This window comes from Hyperolius riggenbachi, chromosome 3, assembly GCF_040937935.1.
Source record: "Hyperolius riggenbachi isolate aHypRig1 chromosome 3, aHypRig1.pri, whole genome shotgun sequence".
Taxonomy (NCBI): domain Eukaryota; kingdom Metazoa; phylum Chordata; class Amphibia; order Anura; family Hyperoliidae; genus Hyperolius; species Hyperolius riggenbachi.
Genome location: NC_090648.1, coordinates 217,035,648 through 217,052,448, shown reverse-complemented (window position 1 = coordinate 217,052,448; position 16,801 = coordinate 217,035,648). Strand labels below are relative to the sequence as shown.

The following is a 16,801-nucleotide window of genomic DNA, read 5'->3' as shown; positions in this document are numbered from 1 at the left end:
GAAGGGGAGCAAGAAGAACGCTATATACTGTACCCCCACTGACACCAAAGTCCTTTATAGCGGGGGTGGACACCTTTGGCTACCTATACTGGGGGTGGCTATCTATACTGGGGGGACAACTTTGCTCTCTATACGGGGTTGACTACATATACTGGAGGGGGGTGCACCGTTGGCTACCTACCTATTGAGTGGGGCACCTTTGCCTACCTATTATAATGGGAGAAGGGGCCTTTGATGAGGGGGGGGGGATGGGTAGGGCCACAAATGATGTGCCGCTTGGGGCCACAAAAACCTTAGCAGCAACCCTGTACAATAAGGTTAGAAAGATAAGGCTCCAGGTGTTAGGGAGGGCCACACATCACACATCTCTGCTGAATACATATATAGCATTTCTTATTCTCTTCCTAGCTATATGCAAGAGTGTGAGCAAAGTTTGGGGATCTTACCATGCGTTAGTGAACAAGCCATAAAGCAAATCCCGGGATTCCAGAAAGTAAATATCCTGCAGAAAGGGATAATACTGCTGTGCTGTTGGCGTTCCACATATTAAACGTGATTTTAGTGCAGTGCTAAACCTGAAACGTTCATTTGCTGCATCAGATCCAATCTCCTCCTAAAATAGAATGTGAATAGACTGAACATGAAATCGGCAAACTGGTTATTCGCAGTAGAACTGAAAAAGGAAGAAGCTAATCATGTACTGTAAACAGAAGAGCAACTCAGCTGATAAAAGCAAAAATACACATTGGGCTTCTGAAATTGTTTATTAGTCACGTGAATACTGCTAAACTGTGCTCCCTTTGTCCAGAAGTGAATGTGAAAATCCTTTACCAGGTAGTGCTTATGGGGAAGGGTGATCCGATTTAGCTAAGAAGTGCAAGAAACAGCAGTGTGGTTGGACACATATCTCATTACAGTCTGTGTGTGTCACTATTACATCATAGTCTGTGAATGCTGGCCAAAAAAAAATGCTTTTTCGTGGAAGCAGCTGAACAACTGCAGGTGTGACATCATTCCAAATGAAGATAATTGGTGTTCTTGAAAAGTTGCTTCTATAAACAACATTTAGTTAGCAAAAAAAAAAGTGTCTACAGTTCTTTCTCTTTCAGTTGCATGTGAGACATCAGACGTAAGAGCTTTGTATGATACTGTTGCTTAGACGAGAGTACTACTTTTAACACCTGATGTTATGTCCAAACCATGACATTTTCCTAGATACTTGAAAACCAGGGAGGTAATTTGCAGAGTACATAACTGACACCTCCTCATTGGCTCATCCAGGGCAGGGAATCTAAAGAATCCCTTGGTCCTCACAACAGCAGCTTACTAAACATGATGACACGGTACTGCAAGGGTTCACCAGACTCTTTGCTGCCAAGAAATATCAAGTTATGGACCATGGCAGCATTTAGACAATGTGGTGAAGTCAGGTAGTGTTCAGGCAATTTGATGAGCAAGCCGAGTTTGGTACATGGAAAAGCATCAAGGAAGACTAGAACAGGAAACATACTAATGCTGCTATCTTTAACTCAGGACCCTGGATCCACCAGCAGTGGGTTAAAATGCATTTACAGGGTCGTAAGCCTGCCTTAGCATTGGGGACACTACATGCCAGTCGCTAACCGCAAACAGTACATAGTAAGCTAGATGGATGACATGCAATGCATAAATTTGCTTCAGATAAAAAGAAAATCTAAAGTCAGGGAAGATGCACTGAAATTATTATGCACTAACAGTAAATCCAGCCATTGCTGGGATTGTGGTCATAAGGTCTTAAAAGATGACCCGTCAAGGTCCATACCAACAGAACATGCTTGTGCATTCCCAGTACACTCCAAAAAGAAATAAATGTTGTTAAATAAAGACGTCATCAATGAAATTCAAATCGAGCCTGTAAATGAAAATCCTGCAGTCCTCCTAAAGAAGAAAGTCATACTTACCTGCACTGTCTTCACCCCTTCTCTTCGGTCAAGTGGCCCCACCAGTATGTACGAGAGGAATCGGCGCAGAAGACTTGGGCGCAGGATACAGCCGGTATGGCTTATCCTGCTCCTGCACAAATTCCAAACATGTTAAATACTATCCCCCCTCCAGGCCGCCATGGATGGTGGGGAATGAAATAATTTGGCTTCCAGCAATTGCTGGAGGCCGAATTATAGTGTTTTATAAGTAACTTCAACTCCGTCTTTTGACAGCGATGAAGTTACTCACTGCTGCGCCCAAGTCTCCTGCGCTGGAATGACAGTGTTCGCCACCAGCCCTAATACCAAGAAAGAATAAACAGAATGGTGTTTGTTTTTCTTGGGGGAGGGGGGGGGGTGATTAGGGGTCTTCAGTTCCAGCTTCAGGGGAGAAGACAGCATAGGTAATTATAACTTTCTTTTATAGGAAGACTGTGGGATTTTCATTTACAGGCTGGATTTTTGCTTTAAGTGTGGAGGCTGTCTGGTGTATTGAGATTTTAGATGTTGCAAGAACCATTTGTGGCCCCTGGTTGGAAAGGATACATAATATAAATGGATCCTCAATTGTAATTCTCAGTAGGTAGTGTTCATACAAGTAGCCACGTACCCCTAGATATAAAAACTAAGTAGCGATGTTCCACCAGATAAAATTATTAAAGGAATACTGTAGGGGGGTCGGGGGAAAATGAGTTGAACTTACCCGGGGTTTCTAATGGACCCCGGAGACATCCTGTGCCCACGCAGCCACTCACCGATGCTCCGGCCCCACCTCCAGTTCACTTCTGGAATTTCAGACTAAAGTCTGAAAACCACTGCGCCTGCATTGCCGTATCCTTGCTCCCGCTGATGTTAACAGGAGCGTACTGCGCAGGCCCAGCGGGAGTGAGGACACAGCAACGCAGGCACAATGGTTTTCAGACTTAAAAGTCTGAAATTCCAGAAGTGAACCGGAGGCGGGGCCAGAGCATCGGTGAGTGTCTGCGGGGGACCATTAAAAGCCCCGGGTAAGTTCAACTCATTTTCCTGACCCCCCTACAGTATTCCTTTAAGTAGCCATGTGCCTCCAGATATCAATATTAAGTAGCCAGAGGTACTCCAAGCCTCTCAGCAGTATAAGGTAGACCTTTAACCCCCCCCCCCTCCCAGATTGTAGTATTAGGAAGACATATATGGATTGCCCAGGTAGTTTTAAGTAGCCAGATATTAGTATTAGCCATATGAGTCCTCCGATTATATTAGGTTGTCCTTTGAGTACACCCAGAAAGTATTAGGTAGCCAGTTGTACCCTTCAATTAGAGGTATTAGGAAGTCCAGTAAGCCCCCAGTTAGATGTATCAGGTAGTCCTGTAAGTCTTCAAAAGTTATTAAGTAGCTAGATGTTTCCTCACCCCCTAGCCAGATATTCCCCCTCCCCCAATAGTATTAAGTAGCCAGATATATCCCCAAATTGTATTAGGTAGCCAGATGTGCCCTCAAAATAGTATTAGGAAGCCAGATGTGCCCAATAGATATCTAGATGTGGCCCCTATGCAGATTAACTGCAGTAAAGTGTGCTAAAATTGGTAACTCATGTGTCCAAGCTTCAGCCACGTGATCCTCCTTTCGTGTCCAGTGCCTCCAGTGTCTCCTCGCTTAGCCATGATTCTTTACCTGCCCCACTGGCATGCTTGAATTGACATTACTTGCCAGTGGGTCGTGTGATCAGAGAGCCACTGGAGCCATGGAGATGGGGCCACTGGAGGAGTAGCGTGCCACTCTGCAGTTCAGAAGGCCTACCCTAGGTCTCCATGAGGCCCACAGCAGGCATCTGATTTGTGGTTAGTCTGAAATTGTCTAAGATTAGTTGGTAGAGCACTCTGCAAGTGTCTCAAAAATTAAAGGCATGCTGAATACAGAAGAAACTTGCCAGCTGCTAATGGATGCCAGAAGGACATTGATTACATTCACAAACTGTCGTCGGTGTTTATGGACCCTTAGGATTGCATCCTTTAAATTGCTCACATATCTTCTTAGATAATACTCTGTGTTGTACAAGAGTTTTTTCTGCATGGTTAGCATACCTTTCAAAGTGTTTGAAATGTGGAGGTAAGCATTGAACTAGCAGCCAGAATCTACAAAGTATTTAATATAGATAAGTTGCGCCTCCATATCCAGTACTCTTTGCTGTGGGAATCCACCACAATGATTTGCTTCTCACAGCAGTCAGCACCACTTCTCAGTTTTGGTTTATCAAGGGCAGACTTGATCAATCTGCAGGGAATCGATTTCTCCCAAAATATTCAATCGAAAAGTATTGATCAGCCAGGATGGAATATCTAGGTCGATTGTAGGTAGGGCAGAAGTGGCAGTAGATCGACAGTATCGATTTTCAATAGATTCCTCACTGGAAATCTATTGGAAATTGATGTTCAGTGTGTGGAAGGAATCATGTGTCCCACATGACTCCTTTCAAGAAGGAATCGATACTTCATTGGTAGATCATAGTTTCTTGGTGAGCAAATGCTAGCTTATCTGGTCAGGTCCCAAAGAAGTGCTGCTGTAGCCAAAACTCCAGAAAAACTTAATGCTGGCCACGACAGAAAGTTGTCAACACACACGGGCCCATACGCAATTAACTTTTTCTCCCGAGTTTTCTCCTAAGTCATGTTTTCAAACTTGTCTATAAAATGCTTTTTAAATCACCAGCAAGCAAGAAAATACTTATTATATATATATATATATATATATATATATATATATATATAGTACTTTTCCGCCTACTTTTTAGTACTTTTTCAGTTGCAAAGTGCCAAAAGGTTATTTTAAATAGAAGATAAAAATGATCTCCTAGGATAAAACTCAGGATAAAAGGTTAATTGCATATGGGCCACTGTGTATACCATTCAGAGTGCATAAGTTAAACCCTGTCCACTGCTGAAAGCAGTTACAACAGATGTGAGCTTCAGACCTAGACCATGAAGAAGTGGGCGGAGGTTGCCTGATCTGACAAATCACATTTTCTTTGGCCTTCATATTTCCCAGTCCTTAATCCAATTGAGCACCTGTGGGATGTACTTGAAAAACAATTAAGATCTGTAAAGGGGCCTTATCTCACTTCTTATAGGAACTACAGTAAAGGCCTATACACACGTCGGACTTTTGCGAACGACGGGTCGCCCGGCGGATCGCTCAAGACCAGTCTTATCACCCGAATGACAGTCTGTACACACGCCCGATTTAGCGTGCGGACGACTGAACGACGGGACCTTCAAACGACCCGTCGTTCGCAAAAGTCCGACGTGTGTATGGGCCTTAAAAGATCTGCTGGTAATGTCTTGGTTTCTGATATCCCTGGACAGCTTCAGAGGTTTTGAGGTGTCCATACTTGGATGAGTCAAAACGGTTTTGGGCCACACCGGGGGACTATTAGGCACCAAGTGAAGTGTGGTCCGGTGTTAGTTGGGGAGCAGAAATGCAGACATCAAACCAACAAACGTTTTGAAAGCTTGCAATAAACCATGTCCAGTTAGGCATTAAAGGTATTAGCGGAGTTTCATGTTTTGGCTGATTGGTGTATAAGTCACTAATTCAAACTCCCACTCCCAAATCATCAGTCTTGCAATTGCTCTACTCACCTCACACATTTGGGCTATCATAGGCACTTCACTTTCTGTGGATCTGCTTTGACTGTTGACATCCATGTAAAAGAGAAAAATCTTATTTTCTTTTTCCTCTTTTCTCTTCACAACAAGTGACTTTACAAACAATGGATCTAATAAGGGAAAAGATATTGTAAGCACATGTAGAGATCTATTGAGACGATTATAAGCTCCTATTACTTAATCTGCACAGCCAGTTACAGTCTACTCTATTATATTAATACAGAATAGTGTGCAACGCTCCTCGAGTTAAAGCAGCTAGATTGCTATTTAGTCGCTCACAATCTATTCCCTACAGCTACTGGATTGCTCCATTCAACAGGGTATATGTCCTCATAGATGCAGTTATAATGAGAGACCGGTAGTGGTATAGGACTCAACCAAAATTACACAATCCTTTTGGTCATACATCTCTTGCAATCCACTTTTCAATATCAAGTTCCTGCTTGTAATATTCCCCAAAGTTTCCTCAGAGAGAAATATGCAAGGACAGCAACAGCGTAATACTGTTTATAAGACTCACTCCAGTTCCCACACTTCTCCACACACTCCTCACATCACACATTCAATTTACTCACAACATTTGACCAAAATACAGACCAGCAGCATTCACAGGGTAATATTTTCACAATTGTCCAATCCCCAGACCTCTCGTTGTCAGCTCTCAGTTAGTGCGGATTAAACCCCATAGTTGCTCAGAGACAGTGGCGTAGTTAGTCGTTATAGGGCTCCATAGAATTTTTTTTGTGGGGCCACCTGTTCCTACCCTATGCCCCCTGCCCCTACCCTATGAATATGAGTTAATTGGTCAATTTATATTCTCATGCCATGCACACTGCGTATAGTCCATGGACACTGTGACAAAGTCAGAGTGTGGAGCAGCAAAGCAAAGCTAATAGAGAACACTTTAAGTACCATCTGAGCCCCCTCTTCTCCAGTGCACCATAGCAGTTGCTATGGCTGCTATGGCTATTGCTACGCCCCTGCTCAGAGAATGTAAACATAAATAGTATCATAGTGCATTAACGCTCATATCTCAAGAAACTCTCCAACACCACAATGCTATGCTAATGTGAACACACTCAAGTCATTCACTTGCCAACACGCACATGCAATCTGCTCACCAACTGGCAATGCTGACTGTGTTACAGACCAGCAGTATTCACTACAGCACAGACTGGGCTCCCCCTGGGTCCTCTACTCTGTCCACGCTGTGCAGACTCCACCTTTAACAACTGAAAACAGCACTTCCATAGCGTAATTCATCTTAATTTGTAAAAAAGTATAAACCAATATTGCACTCACGTGTTCACAGTTAAAAATGCTCATATAAAGTCCAAACGACAAAACCTTGTGCATTTCCAAATCAGCGCCTCTTCATCACTGCCTCAAGCTCCACCCAACATGTTTCATCCGTTATGACTCAGCAGGGGCATTTGGTCTTTATATGCACATTTTAACTGTGAACACATGAGTGCAATATTGGTTTTTATGTTTTTACAAATAAGGCTGAAGTATGCAGCATGAAGCATGGCTTTGCACTGCCAGCAGGGAGAAGTGTGGAAATTTGAGTCTTGTAAACAGTATTACGCTATGTTGCATATTTGCATATTGCATATTTCTCTCTGAGGAAACTTCAGGGAAGATTGCAAGCAGGAAGTAGATATTGAAAATTGGATTGCAAGAGATGTATGACCGAAAGGAGTGTGTAATTCTGGTGAACTGTTAAGCACTATACCACTACCGGTCTCACTCTCTAACTACCCTTATTATACTTACTGGTAGTAGCACTTCTCCCATACCGGGGTGCATTCCTTTGTCCATCAGTATAAACACAGTTTATTCCGTCATGCTACTGCACCAGAGAAATACACCCACGTATCTAGGAATTGGCTAAATGCGTTGACATGGCAGGTGCTAACAAACTAAACCTCTTTCACATTTCTGAGTTTACTTCATTACATGTCAAAAGGGAAAAAGACGGTTTTAGAAAGTAAAGTTAGATTCGCTGGAAAACATAGAGCTTATCACTTCCTCTCAACAAATATGGGACACATGCAAGGGAGTTACATACTTACTGATTAAGAGTTTGTCGCCAGTGTAGAGCTGAGAACCACTGCCAAAAATCTTGCGGAACTGGGGTTGCCTTGTGCTTGCTGAAGAGCCCCGAGGAATTGTAGAGTACGTCTCATTTCCTAGGACATTTATTAATATTGTGAATTGGGAAAACTAAGTATACAGAAGCAGGGAGAGCAGATCGCTAGGGAAGGACAGGAATATTCCAGCAAAGGCAGACTGAGTGCAAATTAAGAAACAGTTTTTCACACATTGCAACTGCTTCAAAGGCCATTTTGAACCAGAATTGTTCATTTTCAGCTTGATTGTTAGTACAGGAAAGACGTTAGAGAGGAAGTCTAATGGACAGTCCTTGTAGCTGACAGTTTATTATTAATATTATTGTTCCTATGATTATTATACAGTTAAGTAGTACTTTCTGCAGCATGTTACAGAGTACATTAATGTCACTAACTGTTCCTCAAAGGCTTCCCAATCCAATTTCTACTTTATTCACAGTCTAAGGCCTCTTGCACACTACATGCAATTCCAATTTTTTTATACGTCCATAGCAGCATGCTGGTTGCTAAGTTTTTTAATCAGAATAAAAAATTGGATCAGATAAAAAAATCGGAATCGCATGTAGTGTGCAAGATGCCTAATGCCCCTTTCATATGTTCTGGGGCTGTGCCAGTTCTAAGGGGAGCCAGTTAACCTACCACTATATTTAGAGCTGGTTCTAGCTACAATGGGCCCCTGGGGAAAAGTTGACCTGGGGGACCCCTGACATACAACCCCCCTCAGGTCTCCCCCACCCCCAATTTACTGCAGAGTGCAAGCAGTGGAGAGTCCTTCTTTCTTCATCCCAGTTGGTGCCTCTTTTCCCCACAAACATGTATGTGCTTATGTAACATGCCGATGGGTCATGGGGCAGAAACGCCATAGGGATGGAGACGGAAAGAACGCTGAAGGAACAAAGGGGGAGAGCGCACCGGCCAGACAGGTGAAATCATGTTCCACTTTCTCCACCCTGCAGCATATCATGGCCTAGTGAATCACTATTAACCTCAGGGGGAGACCTGGGGGGCTACAAAGTGGTGACTGTGGAGATAGCAGCATTTGGCGGCCTTTGTGCTCCCCCCTAAGTTAGCAGTATTTGATGGCCTTCATGGTCCTCCCCTCCCCTACAGAAGATAGCCTTTGTGCTAATTTCCACCCTCACCATTCTCCCAATAGGAGTATTTGCTTTCCCCCTTCCTAATAGTAGTATGGTCTTTGCCCCTCCAACCCCTGGATACTACTCAGTGCCCTTTAAAAGCACCCCCTATCCTAAATGCAGTGGTCTCACTTTTCCCTTTCTCCTCTCCCCTACAATAGAGTGCACACATGGCATCTTACCAATCAAGGCAGAGACTGGGCAAGCCTGCAAGGCAGCACCAGACTTCTCCTTACACCGCCACCTCTCATGCTTATTCCCCACAGGCATGTATGCAGTGACATACCATGCCGGCGTGTCACAGGGTTAGCAATGCCTTGGCCACTGCAGTGGGGAGCCAAGGAGAGGGGAGGACGCATGATGTAAGCGTGCTGGCTGGAGAGGTAGTGTATCTGATGCTTCCGATGCATATACTTTTCATTAACCATGGCGACACCAGCGGCAGGTATTAAAATTCAGTCCTGCACCCACGGGTTGATTTAACCGGAGGGAGGACATCTTGGTGTGCCCCTACAGGTTCTGGAGCCTTGGGGCAATTGCCTTGTTTGCCCCTAATATTGCGGCGGCCCTGACTATATTATTAGCAGATGAGAGAAAAGTGGAGTGCCCAGGAGAAACCCATGCATATATAAGAAGAATTTACACACTACATACAGATAATGTCCTAATCTAGAATTAAATCTGTGACTCTAGTGCACCAAGGTGAGCATTCTAGCTATCTAGCCACCATGGTACCCATAAGAGGCTAGGAGAATTCCGCCTGCAAGTAAAGACCAAATAATCACTGTCATTTAATTCAATGAAGTTCCAAGCACTGTAATATTAAAGGGAAAACTGTAGTAGGAGAAGCAAAGTACAAGGGCTGTTTGAAAATTAATTAACCTAAACACCATAAAGACAAAAGCTAGATACTTTATTTTCTATATATTTATGAATATAATTTTAATGATGCAGAATGTACTTTTCAAAGCTCTCTTTTAAGGTCTTTATACCCATTTTATATGGTCCTCAAGGAAGTCCTCAACAGACATCATTATCAGAGTCAAATTTCGTACCTTTAAGGTATTTCTTTAAAATTCAAAATAGATAATAGTCCGATGGGGCCATATTTGGCAAATAATGTGCATGTTCTAACCATTCAAAGCCACATTCATGAATTGTGGCCATTGCAACAGCTGACTTGTGTGCTGGTGCATTGTCTTAATGAAACAAAACGCCTTTTGTCAACTTTCCCCATATTTTCACCTTCAATTCCTCCTTTAATTTCTTATTAATGTGAAATAATACGTCCCTGTGGTTGTTGGACCTTTAATGAGAAAGTCACTGACCCTATGAATCCCAAAAGACAGATGCTTTGACCTTCATTGAGGACTTTATCGTTCTTGCCTTCTTTGGGGTAGGTGAACCTTTGTTTGTGTTTTGTCTCTGGATCAAATTGATGGATCCAAGTTTCATCCATTGTTATGAATTTCAAGAAATTGCTTCTAGTTTTTGTGGAAATGCTCGAGAAAGACTTTGGGGCATCTCCTCTATTTTCTCTTTTGGAGTCAAAAGTTGCAGAATCTTTCTTGAAGAAAGTTTCCTCATTCCAAGTTCTTAAGTAAGAATGTGGTAAACTCTTACATTTGAAATCCCCACACTTTAAGCAATGCTTATGGTGTCTGTCTTGGTGGACAAAATCATGAATTCTGTGACTGGATTGTCACCATAAAAATCAAATTTCAACAGCAACTGGTCTGAGTGTATTAAGTGATAAAGATGCTAATCCTGCATTCAAAACTTTCAAAACTTTTTCTGCTGTTATGATTTGGAGTTATCACATACTTAAGAAGCACTGGCCCTTTAGTAGTCAGTGCCAAACAGTTGCATGCTGGGGGTTCTTTTTATCTATAATATATTCCTTCTCTTCCATTTATTTCCCTGCCTAGCTGCTTATCTGAAACACGATCCCCTGCTCACTTGTGTTTACAAGCAAGGCTGAGGTGACTCAGCGATTGGAGGATAAAAGAAAGAAAAGTAAACGGCAGAAATGACGTCAGGATTTAGCCTAAACTGTGGGCAATACATGGTTCCCACCAGGAACAGAATTCTCTTCATTTACAATACTACATTCACTGAAATCAAAATGTGGACAGTACAATGCATGTATTATGTAAGTAGATCAAATATTTATCTACTTATATATGTGTTTTTCCCCTGGCATAGTATGGCTAATCCTCCTGCTTTAATCATTTCCTAGTATGTGACAAATTTGGGTGCTTCAGGCCTTTGTTCACTACAAAGGAATGTTGTTTGATCTCAACAATCCATCTTTTAACATTGGAATAAGAAGTTAAATCATCCTGACTTCTTGCATCTCCTTATGGATTTATTTAGTGTTTAAGCCCTTTAAATAAAGAGATTTGATGACTGCTCTGTGCACTATTTTCTCAGAAAATAATTACCAACATACCAATTTTAAATTTAGTTTAAAGAAAAAATCAGTAATATAATTTTGGTCAAATTTAATCTTAGGCCTTATTTTATTATTTACAGAGTTTTTACAAATAATTTTATTATTTGTATGTTAGGCTCAATACTTGTCAAACAGCCTTTGTATAGCTAAGTATATAATGCAAGATATTCTAGCAAAACAAAAGCAGACAAAAGTTACATAAGGAGCTCAGAGAGGGAAGGATTAGCCTAGCAGGGCTCAATACAAAATACACAGCACTATTCACCTGTATTTAAAATACTATAACTGGAATCAGGGGTGCGAGGGGATAATTGTTGAGTCCAACGTTCCGAAATTCTTGTAAACTTTTCACCATCCTGAAACAAATCCATGTTTTAATTTATAAACTGATGTTTATATGAATGAATAGAAATGAACTGATGGAAGCAGGTCTGGATCAGTGTTAAAACAATTGGCACTTGCTGCTAGAATTGGGGCATCTGTGACTATTTGCAAATAATTTAGTCTACTAGGATAAACTAATTATTGATATCAAAAGTGCTTTCCCTTGTTCTGCAAGAGGTTATTGAAATATGAGCTGCTAAAGCATAGCATTCCTACACTGGAAGCCTGAAAAAAACAGGTTTTCTGCATAATATATGAGTTGGCATCTCTCCATTGTATCCTGAGTACCAATGCTGGACACATCAACCTCTCTTCTTGCTCGTTTGAAGAAGTTCCTTAACTGTCAGTCCCTCCAATGGTTGCTCACCAAACTACAGTATCTCCCAGTGACATAGGGGCCACGGTTACTGCCACAACCTGGCCTGTAGTCCTTGGGGCCCACTTGGCGTCCGCATGTGCAGCGGCTAAACGGGGAATCACAGATACTCACATTGTAGGAATACAGCTATGCGTGTACTTACTTCCTGGTCCTGCATTCCATCTCATAGTAACAGTGCCCCCTAGGGGGGGCACCTATACCTGGCTAGCTATACTGGGGGCACTTATACCTGGCTAGCTATACTGGGGACACCTATACCTGGCTAGCTATACTGGGGGCACCTATACGTGGCTAGTTCACCTATACCTGGCTAGCTATACTGCAGGCACCTATACCTGGCTAGCTATACTGGGGGCACTTATACCTGGCTAGCTATACTGGAGGCACTTATACCTAGCTAGCTGTTACCATACTGGGGGGGGGGGGAGCCCATCTGGCTACCATACTGGGGTGGGGGCACATCTGTCTACTATACTGTTGTGGGAGAGAGCACATTATTACATTTAGGAAGGGGGAGGGTCCAAGTTCTGCATCGGGGCCCAGAGGTCTGATACTATGACACTGGTATCTCCTACTATCTTTTCCCTACAAAGCTGACTCAAATCTACCATACAGTGTATGTCACCACATTCATTTCCAGATATCATCCTTAATGCAACCTGTAGTCGTCTTCTAATTATTAATCCACCATAAAATATTCCCAGTCCCACGAACAGGATTTTTCATGCTTCTTCTCCCTCCTCTGTAACTTGCTGCATAAATCTGTTTGTCACTTGATGACATTTTACATTTTCAAGCATAACCTAACAACTCTCCTCTTTAGGCAAGCTTAATATCCCATTAAGGCCATCTTAGCCTGACCCAGACACTGCTTTATTCTCTAATAGCACAGTTTTGTTTTTTCTTACTGTTACCTGTGACCACACTGGCTTGATTTCACCTCCCTTCCGGTCATTGGAACCTATCTGGAGCAGAAAATTCTACTTCTCAGACATTTAAAACACAAAGAGGAAGTGAATTTTTTTTGCAAGACCTACCATTTTCCAGCAGGTTGGATTGTATGCATTGGTACCACAAATCAAAAGGTTTCCGCCTAACTCTCCCACAAATGTCACGTAATTCTTACAGTAAGGCTGTAGAGAGAGATGTGAGGACATATATGAGATTTTCCCAGTACTACACTTTCTAAATTATTGAAACAATAAATGTGGTCACAGACTCCCACCAGAATTGTACTGTACTTCCTCCTACAAGTATAGACTATGCCACCTCAAAAGTTCAATATATATGTTAGATTGAATTAGTCAGACTAGCAAGTCAGTTCAGTAAATGCATCTTTAAAGAGAACCTGAGGTAAAATATATATAGAGACTGTCATATTTATTTCCTTTTCAACAATCCAAATTACCTGGCTGCCCTGCTGATCCTCTGCCTCTATTACTTTTAGCCAGGTGTTTCTGAATGAAGTCTGACTGGATTAGCTGCATGCTTGTTTCAAGTATTGTATGACACTACTGATGCCAAAAGATGGGCATGATGCCAGGTGAGCTGACTAGTAATGTTTAAAAGGAAATAAATATGGCTGCCTACATATGCTGTTTACCTCAGGCTCCCTGTAAAATAAGGCATTTAAAGTTACTTATACAATCAAATTGTAAAGATCATAAAACACACCCATTGCTAAAACACACACCCTGGATATAGCACCACCAATCACAGATGGTATTCAAGGCCTTCTGAATGTCACATCACTCCCACTCACCTCAAATTCCATACAATAGTTTTTCAAGGTTATCTTTTCAATAGCATCTGGTTAATTAAATACACAGTCCTTAAACAAAATAGGAGTATAGTATTTCTTGTATATGATGTCTGGCAAGTATAAAATCATTCATAAACAAAAAGTTAAAAATACATAATTGCACTTGAAAGTGTGGTAGGGAGAGGGGAAGAGGGATACATTGAGGAACCAGTGAGAGACATAAGATGTATATAGTATAAATATACTATATGAACTCCCTACCACACCCAGTAAAGACAGCCCCATCCCTGGAGTTATTCAAAGCCAGTCTGAAAAGTGTATATATATTATGATCTCTCTAGTAGCATGTCCTGCTGGTTGCAGTTGAACTGCAACCAAGCAGTTCAGATTTCTCTGCATGCATTCAGTTGCATAGCTTTGATTACATTCGCAATAAGTGTCCTTGCCATCTGCAATCACTCAGCAGTTTAGAGGAGCTCTGGATGCTATCATGAATCCACCTATGGCTTGTTGTGGCTGAACTGCAGCCAGACAGTGCTGAATTCTCTGCATGCATGTTGCTGCATAATGTTGCATGCATTTGTAATAAGAGTCCTATCCATCTGCAATCAGCCTGAAGTCTTCAATCAGAGTAAGGCCTGGTGCACACCAAAAACCGCTAGCAGATCCGCAAAATGCTAGCAGATTTTGAAACGCTTTTTCTTTTCTGTAGCGTTTCAGCTAGCATTTTGCGGTTTTGTGAAGCGTTTTTGGTGTAGTAGATTTCATATATTGTTACAGTAAAGCTGTTACTGAACAGCTACTGTAACAAAAAACGCCTGGCAAACCGATCTGAAGTGCCGTTTTTCAAAGCGGTGTGCGTTTTTCCTATACTTAACATTGAGGCAGAAACGCATCCGCAATCCAAAATCTGCAGCAGCCCGGGAGTATGCGTTTCTGCAAAACGCCTCCCGCTCTGTTGTGCACCAGCCCATTGAAATACATTACCCTAGCGGATCCGCACCCGCAAGCGGATCGCAAACCGCAGCAGAACCGCTCTGGTGTGCACTAGGCCTAACACAGGATTGAGTGATTACCATTCAGCTGTGTTGGAATTTGCATGCCTGCTCTTATTGGATGATGTTCATATAAAAACCTCTTCTTCCCTTGACATCATGCCTGTCATAGCTTTCAACTCTGCCATAGCTGTTTGCTAGGTCTCATATCTCAATTGTGATTTGCCTTGTCTTGCTTCCTTGTGGGTGGTTGCTGTTCCTGCGTGGGTTAACAGCAAAGTCCTTCCACTCTGAAGAAGAGGGGAGTACCCCTTGAAACGTTAGCGTCCTCGCGCCTGATACGTACTAGTGATGTCACTGAGTTAGCTTTTCAAACACTGTGGAGCGCACGATCTCCACCTGAGACGAACGGGATCCAACCAGCTTCTCTCGCCCCGACATCAACGCGCAACAGCCGCCTCTCCTCCTACTTGTGGATCTGGCCAGAGCGAGGGTGGATTGAGGCTGCGCGGAGATCCGTGAATTACCCAGCCTGCAGGAGGGTAACGTATGCGGGTCCGCAGGTGTTATAGATAAGCTTACAGCTTACAGCCTGGACAACATAACCATTATTACATGGACTTGTGGATTTCCATTTGTATGTAATTTATTGACAAGCTAAACGAGGACTCCGTCCTAGAGTGCTAGATCAGCCAATTGACCTACTGTTTTTAAAGGTGTATGTACACTGGACATTGTTTGGATACATATTGTTTGGATACTTTTTGCTACAATTGGAACACCAATATTAATTTTTTTGATTCTTTACTGGGATCCCTTTTTTAAGCATTTTTTGTGGACTATCTCACTGATAGTGAGTCTGAGTGGAGTGAGTGTCTGCATATGGATGTGATTTAAAGGGGAAGGTGCTATATTTACTTTAGCCTAGAATCAGGAATTGTACTGTGTTTTATATTTTGGATTAATAAAAAGTATTATCTTTTTGAGCACTGTGGACAGATATATATATATTTTTTAGACATTAAGGCGTTTGAGGATCACCTAGTCCAATCAGCAGCTGACACCCCTTCAGGCGCAATTTTCTCTATCTACTCAATCCTTCCAGTCTTGCTGGCTTTGACGCTGGCCAATCGCGTCGGTAGTGATTGGCTGGCTCTCCTGCTGGTTCTGATCCCGTGGAAACCAATGTCCTTCCAGTCCTGCTAGCTTGTACACAGCCTTCACTGTGGCAGTGATTGGCTAGCGCTCCTGTTAGTTCTGATCCTGTTGACGTGACTATAGCAGCGGTTGCTATTAGTTATGCTCCTTTTTGTTCTGACTTATTTCTGTGGATGTTTGCTATCGCTGCAGTAGCGATTAGATTGGCAAACATTCCTACCTGTCTGTTTGTCTGTCCTTGTCCTATTCAGTGTGGCGGACAACAGAGGCTCAGAGCTGTGGTCGCTCTGGGCAACCATTGTGTCTTGTTTATTGTGGTGGTTATCGGAAGCGCAGAGCTGCGGTCGCTCTGAACTATCTTGCTCCCTGTCTCTAGTCTACTACTCCTGTTGTGGTCTGTGTAGTCTCTTCCACAAGTGCATCCCGCTCTATTACTTGATATTACCCAGACACATTTTGTCTTGCTTAGTGGGCTCCGGTAGTACTCCTGTCTTCCTGGCCTCAGTCTGTATACCTTGCGCGCAGAAGTCCTGGGGGTAACCGTAGTCGGGTAGGCGTAACTCCATCTCTCATTCACGTGGGGACTTGACTATAGGTGAGAGCGTGCAGTAGATTGCGGTATAGGGACTGAAGGAAGAAAGAGATCTGCCAGGCCTTATAATATATTAATAAATTGACTACCACACACCATTCAATTTTCATAAAAATTGATCCAAAAAATCCACCACTCCCAATCAACTTTTATTGAATAAAAACAGGAAATCCGATTGGATTTTTTGCTTGAATAAAAAAAGC

The 16,801-nt window shown here is 42.5% G+C and overlaps 1 protein-coding gene and 1 long non-coding RNA gene across 4 annotated transcripts in view; one reads left to right on the top strand and one right to left on the bottom strand.

Moving 5' to 3' along the window:
- The window catches only part of LOC137563368 (uncharacterized), a 46,935-nt gene that overhangs the window by 9,099 nt on the left and 21,035 nt on the right, over positions 1–16,801 (top strand). The gene's annotated exons all lie outside the window — the stretch shown is intronic.
- The window catches only part of SEMA7A (semaphorin 7A (JohnMiltonHagen blood group)), a 79,607-nt gene that overhangs the window by 41,879 nt on the left and 20,927 nt on the right, over positions 1–16,801 (bottom strand). The window contains exons 4-8 of one of the 2 annotated variants that reach the window (XM_068275730.1): positions 13,129–13,224; positions 11,594–11,684; positions 7,681–7,797; positions 5,579–5,715; positions 447–613 (exon numbers count right to left, since the gene is read on the bottom strand). In XM_068275730.1, coding sequence (XP_068131831.1) covers positions 447–613; positions 5,579–5,715; positions 7,681–7,797; positions 11,594–11,684; positions 13,129–13,224 — 608 coding nt within the window. The remainder of the gene's footprint in view (positions 1–446; positions 614–5,578; positions 5,716–7,680; positions 7,798–11,593; positions 11,685–13,128; positions 13,225–16,801) is intronic. The other variant, XM_068275731.1, reaches the window with a different exon arrangement.